Source organism: Antechinus flavipes, chromosome 6 (assembly GCF_016432865.1).
Source record: "Antechinus flavipes isolate AdamAnt ecotype Samford, QLD, Australia chromosome 6, AdamAnt_v2, whole genome shotgun sequence".
Lineage (NCBI taxonomy): Eukaryota > Metazoa > Chordata > Mammalia > Dasyuromorphia > Dasyuridae > Antechinus > Antechinus flavipes.
This window is the reverse complement of record NC_067403.1, coordinates 110,897,167-110,912,974: the sequence shown is the minus strand read 5'-3', so window position 1 is coordinate 110,912,974 and position 15,808 is coordinate 110,897,167. Positions and strand designations below refer to the sequence as shown.

Below are 15,808 nucleotides of genomic sequence, written 5' to 3'. Positions count from 1 at the left end.
CAAATCAGATTTATTTCCTTCATTGCCATGGAGCAGTTCATTAAATTGCATTCATTGCTATAAGTCATATCTAAAACATTTTATTACATGTGAGATAAATATTTTTATGTGTATTTTATGTGGGTACAAGTGTGAAAAACAATATCTAAGAGAAACTTTCAGAAACTTTATTCTGAACATGGAAATTGGAAAGGATTTTTGGAGATCATTTTACTGCCATCATGGCAATCTTTTTAAACTTTCTGACCCCTCTTTAGTGATGAAATCACCTGATATTACTCACACCAATAACAAAATGAGTTGGAATCTTCTATATCTACTGATATTTTTCTATACCTTAATTCACATGGAATATTATAGCTTCAAAGTCCCTTAGAAATCACCTTGCTCAACCCCATTATTTTATAATAAAAAAAAAAAAAGCCAAGACTGAGAGAGATCAAATTACTTGTTTCAGAATCACACAGATACTTAGCAACAGATGATTTTTAAGTGATTGAAAAGTCATGTTTGCTTTTAGGATTTCCTTTCTTTTCAAGATTGCAAATAACAATGGATCCAATATTTTTCAAAAATGCTGTTAATCAAAACCATCTGTTTGGACTTCACACATATTAATAATATCAATCTTATAATAAATCAAGTAGAAGAATGTGTACAAACTATTGTGTAAATATTAAAATTCTATATGACTATAATAAATGTAATGAGGTCCTTAAGAGTTCAGCCTTTTCTGCAATATAGCATCCATGATATATAAATAAGAGGCATCTGAATATTATACAACACTTTGGCCTTTCTTTTCTTAAATTGAAGTCATTATTTCCCTATATAGTTCAACATCCTTCTTTATGCTCACCTTCATATTGAAGTCATCAAATATAAAAGGGTATCTTTGTGAACTTTTTCACAAAATATCCCCTCTCTTCTTCATCAAGAGATCAGGATATATAATCTGGCATTGTCTTATGATCACTTTTTATTTGTGCTCATCTTAAATGCTATAAGACAGAACCACTGTATCCCATGAAAATAATATCCAGCATTTATGTTCCACTTTAATCTTTACAAAGTACTTTGCTTATTATTCCATTTGATCCTTACTCTAATCCTGTAAGGTAGGTACTATTAAAAACCAAATATTACACATAAAGAAACTGAGGCTTAGGAAGGTTAAAGCAACTCAGTCTATGTTCACACAGTTAATAAGTTTCTAAACAGAATTCAAAATCCAGGTCTTCCTGATCCCTGATCCAGTGCTATTCATTGTACCACTTGAAAAAATGTTTCTTACTGCCTTTGGATAAAGTCAGCTCTTACAAAGTCCTTTGCATCTCCAAGATGTGAATGATCTTTCAATTTACAGTTTTCTGTTATCTTTTGGTTTTTGTTGTTCAGTGTTCTCGCTAATGTTCAAATATTTATGACCTCTTTGGGGTTTTCTTTGGCAGAGATACTAGAATGGTTTTCCATTTTGATTTCCAACACATTTTACAGATGAGGAACTGAGGCAAATAAAGAGTTAAGTGAATTGTTAGAAGTCACACATCTAGTAAGTGGTTGAAGTCAGATTTAAACTACAGAAGATGAGTCTTTCTGGCTCCAGACTCTGAAATCTATTCTCTTTGCCCCCTAATTGCCCAATATTTTGGTTAGCTTATGACAAATATATTAATAGTATTGTTCTGGTCACATTTAAAGTACCAATAACTAAATTCAAGTTTATTGACAGCCTAACAATTATATGATTATTAAAGCATTATAACCTTCTTTTTGGATGACTACTCCATTCCTGATTACTATGGAATGATAAATAAGTTTCATGGAACTAAAGGCCTTTTTAAATTTTCCTTTTTTTAAAGATGTGTTGACAAGGTCAAAAATGTTTTCACCTAGAGGACCACTTGGGTAATCAATCTGTGTATATTTAGTTGATTGCTCCTTGGTTAAGAGATTCAATCTATCAACAGGATGACACTCAAAAGTCTTTCTAGCACAGGACAACTTCAAAGTCAATCTCTCAACAAGGATTTATTAGACTCTAACTCCTTCTGGAGACTGTGCTAAATGCTTGAAATATAAATACAAGTGAAAAAAAAGAAGTCCTATCCCAAGGAGTTGCTGAAAAGGATAAGCCAACTAGGAAGGAGGCGTAGTTTGGATAGAATAGTTTTTATCACAGCCAGAGTCATGAAAAGAAAATTTGCTGAGGAGCTATTCTTAAATGGAGGTCCTGGGATACATTCAATAATTGAAAGGGTCACCAGGTATTAAGATGTGAATTCCAGGACTTGAGTGATGTTCCAGAATAAAGAGTGCTTGACTGAATGTATATTCCTCCTCACACCAGGGAACACAGAATTAACTCCACACTGTGATAAGCCCTGGAACCAGAAGTTTATCATGAAATTAATGAAAACCTTAAAATCTAAATTTATATTTTGTGTAAATGAAAATTTATGTACATAGAAACACATACATACAAAAAAAATATATATATATGTAACTATCTAATAGATTTTTAATTATTGTGTTTTTACTCTTAGGAATTTTAAAATTTAATTGCAATCTGTCTAATAAAATTATATATTCACAAAGATGTGTATGTATACATATATACAGATAATTTCACTTTTACTGGCATCATGTCTTCCCATATTACATTGTATTTTTATATTGATCATTTCTCTGAAAATATAACATCCCATTTTATTAATGTTCTTTAACATATTCAGTCATTCTCAAATTATAGGCTGTGTAGATTAGTTATTTTACATTATTAAAAATAAAGTATCTAGCTTTGTATATTTTTAACCAGGTAAGTTTTTTTTTCTTTTATAAACTTAGGACCATAGGAACAAAAGTTTCTCTGAACAATTTTGTGTCTTTTATTATATATTGTTAATTTGTGTTCCAAAAAACCTACATCAGTTTGTGGTCCCCACCAATAACAAAACAGAGGGCCTATTTCTCTGCAACTCCACCCATGATGGCTCATATTATTTAAAATTACCTTTACTCATTTAATGTGTGTAAACTTATATCTCAAAGTTTTCCCAATTTAGATTTTCCTGAGATTAGAGAATTTGAATAGCTTTTCATGTGGCTATTGAAAATTTGCATTTCTTCTTTCAAAAATTATCTCTTCATTTTGTTTTACTATTCCCACTTTAAAATTTAATATTATAAATGTGTCAGTTCTTTTAAGTTCTGGATTTCACATCTTTCTGTCTTATAGTGAAAAAGGTAGGACTGGAAATTGTTATTTCATTTGTATAGAGAACTCTCTAGTGAGGAAAATCCTTACCAATTTGGTGGGTGCAACTTATGTTATCTTGTAAGTTTAAACAACTTGGCCCAAGTCATACAGTGTCTCACAGGCTGTATTTGAACCAGATTTTAGAGATCTGATTTATCTATCCACTATGCCATATTATTTTTTTACATCTTCTATCTTCATTGATATTTGCTATATTTATTATAATATTTCCTCCCAATATGATATTTTTGTTTTTATTTTAAATTTTGTCATGCAAAATTTTACATAGGACATGAACAGCAAGAGTGGGGCTATGATTTCCTTAGTAAAGGGAGTTCATTGAGGGGAAAGTCATCTACCAATACAAATCAGATCAGTACCATTTCTATAACTTGTTGTCCTGGTTGCCTGGAGACACTAAAGATTATGTTTGACTTATTCAAGATTCAACAGCCAATATATGGCAAAGGTGACATTTGAATTCACATATTCCTGATTCCAGATTCATACTTGACTGACTGATTGTTCCACTTTATAAAATTTTAGCTTGATAATAGCAAAGCCACCAACATTATCTGTAGAAATTTCTTCATGTTTTCTTCCTCTTCACAACAAATATGATTAACATACCATTTCTTTTTTTAAAAACCACTGTTCTACTTTTAGAGTTACTGATAATTTTCCCAATTTATTTTGTTTATATTGACATTATTCTCTCATTTTTATGTTGGTTATTAGGGTTTTTCTCTCTTTTGAAAAATAGACTTGCTACTTGGTTGACAATTGGTTTGAGTTCTTTAAAAAAACCTCTTAGTTTTATATTTAATCCCATTTTTTAAAATTCCAGTTAGTCTTTATTCACATCATTTTTCTTTCTTTTTTTCTTAATATATTAATTAATTCCCTTTTTATGTTTTTCTTATTTTCTTTTTTCTAGTTGAAACTCAACTAAGTTTCTTGGTCTTTTTCTTTTTTGCCATACTGTAACAAGCAATATGTTCTATTTTTAATTGGAAAAATGTATATTTTTCTATTTCCCAATGAATTTTCTTTTAGTTCCATAATTCTTTGTTATTCATATTACATTAAATTTATCATAGTCTGATAAAACAGAATGAAAATATCCCAATATCATTATGATACTTAGATAGGTCTATTATTCCATCAATAAGTATTTTTCCCTAGTCTTTCAACAAATCCACCACAGAAGATCTTCTAAACACACTGATAGACATCTTATAAGTTTTTTCAAAAATTGTGAATACCAGTAAAATATCTGGAATAACTTTTTCTTTATTGTTGAGACATATATATATATATATATATATGACTATTACATTTGCCTCTGTCAGTTACACATATCCTTCCTACTATCTTTTATAACATTTCCCCCTTGTAATAACTTTCACATTTTACCCCCTTTTGTATTCATTTATGCTGAATTAAAATCCTCATCACCTCAACTATGTATTACAATATCCTCCTAACTGATCTCCCTGCATTTTCTTTCTCCCTTTTCCAATTCATCTTCACTTACATAGCTGCCAAACAACTTTCCAAAAATGTAGATCTGATAACTATGTCAGTATGGTGCTCTATCAATTCCAGTGGCTTCCTATTGCTTCTAGAGGATAACAAATACAAACTCTTCTGTTTTGCTTCTAAAACCTTATATAAATCAGTTCCAAACTACTTTTCTAGCCTTATTATACATAATGCTCTTTTTCTGACTCTGTGATTTAGGCTAATGATCTTGTTGCTGTTTCCCTCATGGGATAGTCCATCTCATACACCTTTGCATGGTCTGACTCCTAAATTTATAATGCCCTCCCTTCTCACCTCCAGCTTTTAGAATGCATTGATTCAATTCAGCCCAATCATGCATCACTTAACCTTCTATGCAAAACCGTTCTGGGTACCCTGAGTTCTAGGATTTTTTCTCCAGATTTTTTAGGTAGATATTCTGTGTGTGTCCCTATGTGTCACCTCGTAAGCTACTTTAGGGGAAAGGCCTTTTTCCCCACCTTAGTTTCACTAGATTCTTTCCCAATGCTTAGAACCAAGTAAGAGCATGTCATGTGCTTGTTGAATGATTTGTGCATATGAATATATAGTAAATGGAAATGAATGTAAATTACTTAAAGTCAGCTTAAGTCAGACGTTTTTGTCCTTTCAGTCATTCCTAATTCTGTTTCTTCACTGGTTTTGGTTATCAACTCTATAATTTATAGCCCCATAGCATAACAGACAATATAGGTGTTAAACAGATGGACATTTATGTCAGGAAGCAACTTGGGATCGTTGTAAGTACTATCAAATTTCCCAAATGCAATAGTTTGCTCTCCTCCTCCTGTTCAACTCTGGGATCATCATATTATTTTTTAATTGTGCTTGATCAACACATATTGACTGATGAATTAACTGAGTAGCTACCCATTTAACTTTGTCCATAATTTTCTATTATTAAAAGATTTATTATTTCTCAGGAGATCGCAAGCTTGTACTTTTCACATTTTATAACACTGTGTGTTTGTAATTAAAATCATACGTTCTTTTGAATATAACCTTTAAACATAATGTGATTTCCTTATTAATATCTCAATATTTTTACTTGGATTTCTATCAACTATCATCATTAACAATTTTCCTTTTTGTGAGTTTGTGGGCATGATAGTTTTTAGAGGAATACTTAAATTCTGATCGATGTTAAATTCTCTGAATTCATCCTACTTTTTGTAAACAGTATATTTTAAGATTCTCTTTTTCTATCCATCCTATAAACTTTTTTTCTTGTAATTGAAGTGGAGAGTGCTGTTTTCTCTATTATTTGGGACAAAAAAAAAGTGGAGTTCTTATTCTTTTCCCTGAATCCTATTCTTGTTTTTATATGTTTCACATGAATACCAGGCAGGAAGGCAGATGGGAAAGGGGGAGTGGTGAAGTTGTTGGGAGACATCCTGTAGCCATCTGCTAACTAGAAAAGAGGAGTGAGGGTGTGGCTACTCACTCACTCATAGCATGACTCTGTTTGAAGACATAAAAGTCTGGGGTTCATTCCAGTCCCCAATTCCTGCAAATTCTGCCATGATTATGTGATCACAGTAAATCAGCAGTCCTTACATATTTCTTCTTATAAATTCTGTTTCTTGGTACTTTCATCACAAAAAAGAGTTGCACTTCAAAAGGTTTGATTTTCATAATGAACCCATCATCTGGGTTTTTATGAACATCATTCTAGTCATTAAGTTATCTGTGCATTGGGCAGTTCCCCTCTTCTTTTTTAAATTTGATAACATTAATGAAATATTTGTAATTTGAATATGATTTTGACAGAAATATTTGTGAGTAAATGTGCTGCTATATTATTTTCTACTGTTTTTATCCAAAGTATGTTTTACTTCTGCTTTTTCTCCCCAGTTGTTATAGACCACCATGTCTGGGTAAAGTGAAGCGTTGTGAGCCAAGATTTTCATTCAGTGAAGAAGTATGTCGATGTGTCCCTTCACATTGGAAAAGACCGCATATGAACTAAGTAAATAGCATCATTGCCAGTTGACATATATTTTTCTTTGATGAAAATCAGACTACATTGCTATTGTTTGAAATTCTTGATAGACAGAGACCCTGGTGGGACCATTATAAAGACACAACTTTTTTACTGAACAATGTGGATGGGGCATAAAGAACTCATAAAGAACTTGGATAAAGAACTCATTTAAGGACCTGTTTTCTGCCAATGACTGAAAAGTCTTGGTTTTTTTTCTCCATTGTGATTTTAAAAAAAGATAATGATTATATAATTTATTTCCACTAAAAAAATATTGTGCAGCATTCCTGTTTATAGCAATAACAATTGTTAAAGCTCACTGTGATCAATATTTTTATATCATTCAAAGTATGTTTAAAATAAAGTGAAAATGTATTATAAATTTGTAATAATGCTTACTCAATCCATTATCCTGTTATACATTATGTATTCACTGACATTTGACAAAACTATCAGGTTTTTTTTTAATTTTTAGAAAAAAATACCATGTGACAATTTCTATAAAATGTATGGTTGTATGAGAAGTATCAATGAAGAAGCAGTAATTTTTGCTCTATTTAGCCCTTACCCATAACATAATATTATAAATCACTATTTTGAAAACCTATAGCCAAGGAGACTAACTTTGGGGGATATGTATTTTCACCTTCACAGACCACAACAACTTTCTAACTTAGAAATTAGAGTTGCTATAGCTGGAAAAAATGTAAATCTTGCCACTTAATCTTCTGGTGAGAAACCTCTTTGAATTTAGAGTCTTCCTATTGTAGAGGGCTGAAACTCTGGAAAGGTATCAGATAGCAGAACACTTAAGACTAATTACCCATTCGATGTGAGATAATTAGATGAGATGGTGATGTGATGGCTCTCCTCACCATTGATGCTTGCTGAATGTTTTGGTGGTGAGATAATCATAGGCAAGGATCGGAGGGCTGGGGAAGAGAAGTCAGGGTCATTCAGCTGCAGAAAAAGGAAGAGAGAAGTTGGAAACTCTGGACTCCAAAATCGAGGATACATCTTTGGCAAGCCACGTGGCCGCTTTCCTGCTTCCTTTACTTCTCTCCCTAAAGACCAAGAACTTTGATTAAATTGACTCTAACTGATCCTGAGGCCCTCCAGGGTGCTAGTCTGGACATTACACCTAAGAAGACATATAACCAGCTGATCTTCAGGACCTTAGTTGATACCAATGTTGGGAAGCCATTCCAGACTCTCCTGGCCTTTACCTTTGACAAACTTCCATTTTCCAGACAGCATAAACTATCTTCAGATCCATTTAACCTTATTTGAAGAGAAATGCTCATTTTAAAATATTTTTTTCTTTATCATTCAATCAAAATATATGGTGGAAACATTTTTATTTGGTGAAGAAGTTCATGGTTTAAGAGATAGTAAGCTTAAAGTATTTTCAAAATTGTTGTATATTACTAGAAATATGCTTTCATGGATATAGTTTGCTAGTTGCTATAACTCCTCAGTTAAAATAAGAATCAGAAAAGAATTGGATTTTACAGAACCAAAAGAAATATTTATTTTGGTTATATCACAAAAATATTTTTTAAATCACAGAAAAATCTCAAAACCTCAGAGTTGGAAAGATTCTCACAAGGTACCTAGTCTAATCCGTAATTTAATAAGAATTCTATTTTCCTTGTAAAGAACCATCCAGCCCTTGCTTGGGAGGGGAGGGCATCCAGGGTAAGGAAATCCACAGCTTCTTGAGAAAGTCAATTCCTCTTTTGGATGGCTATCATTAAGAATTTTTCCCCTTTACATTACCCTAAGTTGTCGATCATTTATGTAAAATAATTTGAGTTCATTAGGCAAAGTTAAGTGCTCTCTTGTTATCTCCTTGAATATACTAGATGCCAACATTTTAGTGTCCATTTGTCTTCTGTCCTGTCCAATCCAATTATATTACTTGACAAAACAGAAGAAAATTCAGAGTTGGGGAGTTTTGTCTTATTCCTATCTTTAGTTTTGATTGTTCCATCCATCACAATCAATGGTTCTGTTCTTTATTTGATTCTATTCTATTCCTAAATAGAACTTTTTGAAAAAAATTTTGTTCTTGTTATTGGATAATAGGGTATTATCAGCTTTTGTTCAGATTGAGCACTCAGGATTCTATTCTTAGAAGACTTGTGCTACGTTTTTATTTTGTTTTCTTCTTTTGCTTTCTTCTATGCCTTTTTAAAATCTAAGTTGGTTGTTGAGTTCTCTTTTAAGAAAACTACCTCTTTTCTTCATGAAAATAATTTCTCTTTTGGATTTTCCAAACTTCCTAGAATTTTAACAAATATGATTATATTTTCATATCTTATCTTTTCATTTTATGAATACTTTGAATCCTCAAATTTGGGATCCCTGTCAAACTGTGACTTACTTATTTTTCCTTTGCTATCAAAATTCTTTCCCTCAAAGTTCCCACCATTTTAATAATAATTAGTTCTTCATTGATAAAAATCATATCCCAAAAATTTTTACCTTTGTTGGTTCCTCCATCTTTTTGAGAATGAAGTATAATGATTAAGGTAAGTCGGGAAAATATTTTCAGCTCTCTGTCCAGCATATATCTAGATAATTTAAATTCCTCAAAACTATATCATGCCCAATGGATCAGATTTGTTATCCAAATGTTCAACTTGTTATCCATTTCCTCTTCCCATTCTGGTTTTCTTGAATACATTCTAATGTCAATGTTCTTTCTGTTTCTGTCTTTGTTGAAACTCACTCAAATGTTTTTTATAATGTTTATCACCTTTACTTCATATTTTCATATGATTCATATATTCTCAGTATACATCAATAATCACTAAACTCTTCATTCCTTTTCTTTTGCCCTCCTCTCTTCCATATTTTTTAAATAAAGCATCTTTCCAGACCATATTCAAATTATTAATTTCATTCTATCAAATTCCAGTAATAGCCAATAGATCAAATTACTTCCTTTACCATGTCATTTTTATCGTGTTTATCAGTAATACATCTGAGGCCACAGGTTTTATTACTGACTTCTTTCTTGGATCTTATTTCTTATTTGATGTCTGAATCTCGATTCTTCATATATCGCACTTTAATATTTAACTGAGTATGACTATGGAGTTCTCTCTTCTTCATTCTCTCTTCTTCATTTTCACTTTTAAACCTTTCAAATTAGATTTGCATAACTCCAGGCAAATATATTTGTACCACTCCATCACTTGTCAGAAGATTTTCATTTCCATAATTTAAACTATGTCATCCAATGTCATTCTCAGACAATATATTTTTAACTATGTCTTTACTCCCATACGATTTCTCTCTTGAATCTCTTGATATCAGCAGACATTGCTAACAAAAACAACTACAGCCCTAATGCTTTCCAGTTCTTATTGAAGATTCAGCAAGGAAACTCTCTAGCTTCCTTCTGACAGTATCATTTGTGCCTATATGATGATTATTATATTTGTTGGAAGTTATGTACTGTCAGATTTTAGATATATGCCTTGGAAAGGCAGAAGACTCCTTTATCATTATAGAATCAAAAATAACTGCCTTAGCCTTAGTATCTGGATAATCTCTGACCCTACAATGCTTGCGGGTACAATACTATCATTTCTTGGAGAATCATCAGGTAACTTCTACATCAGAGTTTCTAGCTCCCTTCTCTTCAAGCAGAGTAGATTAATCATTTATTATCAAAACTTTTGTGACCTTTCTTTCCTCTCCTGTACTACAAACTTCTACCTCCTAACCTCCTAACATAGGTTAGAATTCCCTTCTACCTCTTCAAATTGCTATAGAGAGAGAGACAGACAGACAGACAGACAGATGTAGATATGTAGATATTTCCCTCCACAATGGAGTACTATGCTTTCTTTGCTTTTTTGTTTATTTATTTATTTTGAAAATAATTTCATTATCTTGGATAGCCTAAAGAGTAGTGAGAAATAATTCAACACCCTTTATTTAATTTTCTAGGAGGAAGCCTAGTCTGCACTTGGAACAGACAAAATATAAGAATTATACATGCTCTTCAGGTCAATGCAAATGTCTGACATTCCAGTGCTTTTCTTTAGGAGCAGATATTTCCCCTGTTATTTATTTTGCTTCAAATAAAACACTTGCAGGAAAAGACTTAGTCTCAAAAGTCAAAGGAGAATAAAATAATGGAATGAACATAGAACTTAACACAAAGATGACCTATGTTTTATCCCTGGCTCATATAATTGTAGGTCAGAGATTTGAAGCTAGAAGGTGTCTCAGAGGTTATCTGATCCAACTTTCTTCATTTTAAAAGTGAGGGAATGAGGCCAGAGAGGTTAAATGGATGGTCCAAAGTCATTACTATTTAAGTAGTGCCCTCGGAATTTGAATCCAGATACTCTTGCTCCAGATTCAACCCCATTTTCATGGTACCATGCTGTCTATGGAAAGCTGTGATTGGGAATAAATAATTTAACTTCTATGTGCCTCACTTAACTCATTTTAAAATGGTACTAATAATGCTGATATATCAGAGTTTTTTTGAGGAAAGAACTTCATAAAAGTTTTTAAAGAACTAATAAAGGTCTCCTTTATATTAATAGGAAGAAAAATCTTTTAGAGACCATGGAGAAGCTCAATCTAACTATACAAAATGGATTTTTAAAATTAGAAAAATATAAATCAGTAAAATTACATGAACATTTATTTGTGATATGTATTTCAATACTTTAATGATTTAGAGTAAGTGTAAAAAGATTTAGTAGGCAAAATCATGCTCTAAAAATACCCTGAAAGATGAAGATACTGATTTTACACCACTTTGACATTAAACAATAACTGAATATAAATTTTATGTTGTGCTGCAATGAATTATAGAAAGCTGTATAATTCAAAAAGAAACTTCAAGTATTTTGTGCTTTGAGAAATAAAGCCATAAACATTTTCTCAAACAAACTTATTGCATTAATCATGTACTACTCCCTTCATTTTAATACCTGAGATTCTGAGGCCTTTGAACAGGCAAACATCTTTACCTGATATTCAATCTCTTGATAGTTTATGTAAAGATAATTTAAAAGTCTTGAGCATTGGAAAAGAGAAACAAATTTGAAAGTGACTACAACTTTCTAAAAATTCCTCCAATGGGACAAGTTTAAAAAATCAATGTCACAAATTAATGTGAGAAACAGAAGAAGATAAAGATGATTGTCTTTCTGTAATTACAAGAGAAGAGTCCTTGGCCTATAACATGGCCATTTCATCTCACAGTCATCATGGTTTCGCTTCACATTTAGATCAAGAGCAAGAACAACTCAAAATGATCTAATATGTCATTGTCAATGATTTCAAGTGCCTTTTGCCTGAAGATTGTTAAATTTACATTAATTTTCAAATTAAATTGAAGAAATATTTATTTCTAGGCTTCAAATGACACTGTGAGTATTGGTAAGGGATTCTAGAACCAGATATTAATGAGTCTAGTTACATGTTATCAATTTACATAAAAATCTAAAAGATTGTTGACAAATTAGTTTCCTATGGTCTGTGTTACCCCACCTCCCAAAAGGAAAAAAGAAAACTGCAGCCTGAATTCTGTCAGAAAAAGTAACACAAATTTGCCTCTTGAGTTATAATTATTGGGATCAAAAACTAGAAGAATATGAACAAGGACAAGATGTTCCCACAGTTTTGTATCCTTGTCTGTTTCTTCAATCTCAATCACTGAATTCTTCTTATCTCCAGCCTACTTTTTTAGTTTCCTATTTTTTTAGTGTCTTAGGTGAGAGTCTCCCAGTATTAGGTGAATCATCTTTCATATAAATACGTCTAGTCTCAAAATTTTCCCTTTTTAATTGATACATCTTTTAAAGTAATATCTGTCTTCAATGATTGCATGAGTTCTCATTGTAGTTTAAGTCTTCTGTAAATGTGAAACAATTATATGCTAATAAGCTACTTAACCATAATTCCATGCAGCTTTAAGGTCTTCAGCATAATTCTCCAAGTCATTTTGTATCCTTGAACTGCACATCTTTGCATTTATGTTTTCTGGCTTCACTAAATCATCAACATATGCACGTACAAGCAAGTCATCATTCTGCATCATTAACAAGGTGATTAACATCTTCATATGTATACTATAGTTATTTTTCTGTCCAAAATTCTGTTTAAAAAAATGCAATACAATGAAAGCATGGGTGAGATAGAACATAAAGAGAAAGATTATATGCTATTAATATAATGAAAGGCAGAATAATTATGCCAAAAAAAGTGATTGAAACATTAGCTTTCTTACAAAATTGAAAAATGATAGGTCAGAATAAGATATTTAATTATCAGTACAAATATTTCACAATGGCACATAAATGACTAGCAAAACAATTTATTGGTTTCCTTTCTGATACATCTTACTGTATTTTTGTTAGCAGGAAATATCCCAAATTCATTACCAAAAAATTAAATTTTTCCTTTAAATATTTGTCAATTAAACATTTATATACTTCATATAATATTTATAGCTTGTGTTATACACATACATATAATATATAAATGTATATATGTATATATATATGTATATATACACATATGTATATATATACACATAATCTTACACAGAGACAATATGTTGACCAACAAAAATGGTATGTGTCAAAAATTTCCAGGGTTGTAATCAGCAGACCACTACCAATTTGGTTACTGATTATTGAAAAAGGCACTAGAAATCAATCTTTATACAACCATTTTTGATGATCACAAAGCCTTTTTACCCAGGTCCAGAATTACATCCTAGTCCTATAACGCAAATATATAAATAAATCCAAGTATAATGAGAAGTTGGATTATTGGATGTTCAATTGGAAAACCATCCTCTAATTAAAACATACTACTATTATAATAACATGGCTAAAAAACCCACCTATGAATAATATAGTATCTTCTAGGATACCATTTCTTAAGTTATCTATAGTTTTATCCAGCCTTAAATGCATTGTAATCATTCAATATACCTATAATATTCAAGTAATAGAGTACCAGCATGTCATATTAATCATTTGATGATACAAATAATATCATGAAAAATATCAAGTTGTATGACATGGCACCATTGAAAAATATATTAATTGATCCTTAATCCTTAATTAATTTAACCTTAATCCCTAATAATAATCCTATTAATTAATCCTTAAATTTTCTTCATTGTTATCAAAGTTTTCTTTTGATTTAATAAGTATAACATTTTTAATCCTGTCTTCCTTCATATCTTAATCCCAAATCATATTTTTCATCATCTTCCTTTCTGCCCACTTTTACATTAACATCAGAAAATATCCAAGTATATACTCATATGGTTTACAGTGTAAGATCAGTTTTTTATCTAATTTTTATTCTACATTCTACATAAGAAATAGCATATATTCTGCATTTATTTTCACCATGGTTTGTTTATATTCATTATTCTGATAGAGCGGAATAACAAGGATCCCATGAAATTTTGTTTTCTCTTATTTTTAGAAACCTGATAAAAATAACTGTCAATTCATTTTATTCATCTGTGTAGGATCTATTTATGCATTTCATCTTTTTTATTAAAAATTCATTCTTGAATTGAACAAATATGTTACACTAAAAAATATTATGTAACCCCAATAGCTTCTTTATTATACTAATTGGGAACCTATTTATCCTTTCTAAAGCCAAACAAAAGGATCTCTCCTTTCATAAGCTTTTGCTAATTCTACTCTTAATGAACATGGATGTTATGGGCCAGAACTCTGAACTTGAAACAAGGATTCTTACAAGGTACTAACTAAGTGGAATTGATAAGACAACGGTTATCTAGTTTAGCATGGTGCTTAATAGTTCTCTAAATTCAGTATGATTGATTTAATCTTACAACAAATAATGGTTTCCTAGTAATATAATCATTGGTTTATACTCAGTGTGGAGCATATAAGCTAGGAGCCTCAGCTAGGTTCATTTACACAGAGCTAAAGAAGACAAGCACACTGGAAGCTCTTGGAGCCAAGGAGACAGAGATTCATTTTCACCTTTAGTCAGGCTCCTGGTAGCAGGCTCTCCTCCTGCATTTTCTCCATTGAAACCAAGACTCTGGAAGGCCTCTAAGAAAGCTGCCCAGCCCCAAGCAAGGAGACAATAAAGAATTTGGACTTTAATCCCTGGCTACTCTTATGGTGATTACTGAACTGAAGTGAAGGCTGCTCCCAGAGACCCCAAGAAAACTGAACAAAGAATATTACATTTTGGCACCTGAACATGGGACCAGGGACCTATATCTGTGACCCAGAAATTAGGATGATTACAAGAAGGAAACTTTGTAAAGGGCTAAACTAGTGCTTCAGCTGAAATGAGACAAGTGTTTAGAAAACAGCCTTCTTTTCCAATTCAAGGAAAATGTGTAGAGAGCATTGTTAGATTTATGAAAGACCAAGGTTTTATTGTAACTTGGGAGCAGATCATTGAACTTGTAGAAACAGTACAGTACACATCTCCTTGGTTCTCTAAGGAAAAAGAATTAGATCTAGAGGAGTGGAAATTAGTAGCAGAGCAACTAAGTGAATATTATAATGCTAATGGACCTGATTGAATTTCCAAAGAATCATATAACTTAATACAATTTTTAGGAAATTATATAAGTTATAGAATAAGGAAAAAGAAGAAAGTGCAGGAGGGGGAGGATCCAGACAAACTAGGTAAAAAGGATGAAGAATTAGACAAGAATGAAATTAAGTACAATTCTTATGAAATTAAGAAGTATGGTGCTTCACAGCCATTAAGGCATTCCCCATTCCCTGACCTACCCTCCTCAATTAACCCTTCATGGGTGGAGGGAAGAGGAGGGGGAGAGGCAGTGACATAATCAGTATCACCTATAAAGCAGCCTATGACAAGATTATAAAAGGTATTAGAGGAAAAAAAAAAAAAGGACAGGATATATCTTTTTAAAATAAATGCATACCCTGTGATTGAAGAATTTGATTCTTCAGGTCAACAAAAGAGAAGACACACTCCTT

General features: G+C 31.7%; 1 protein-coding gene across 1 annotated transcript in view; it reads left to right on the top strand.

Annotated features, from left to right (window-relative positions):
* Positions 1-7,188, top strand: part of VEGFC (vascular endothelial growth factor C) — a 156,439-nt gene extending 149,251 nt beyond the window's left edge. The window contains exon 7 of the mRNA XM_051966965.1: positions 6,677-7,188. Within this exon, the coding sequence (XP_051822925.1) occupies positions 6,677-6,791 (115 nt within the window). The 3' untranslated portion in view covers positions 6,792-7,188. The remainder of the gene's footprint in view (positions 1-6,676) is intronic.
* Positions 7,189-15,808: the final 8,620 nt, after the last annotated feature.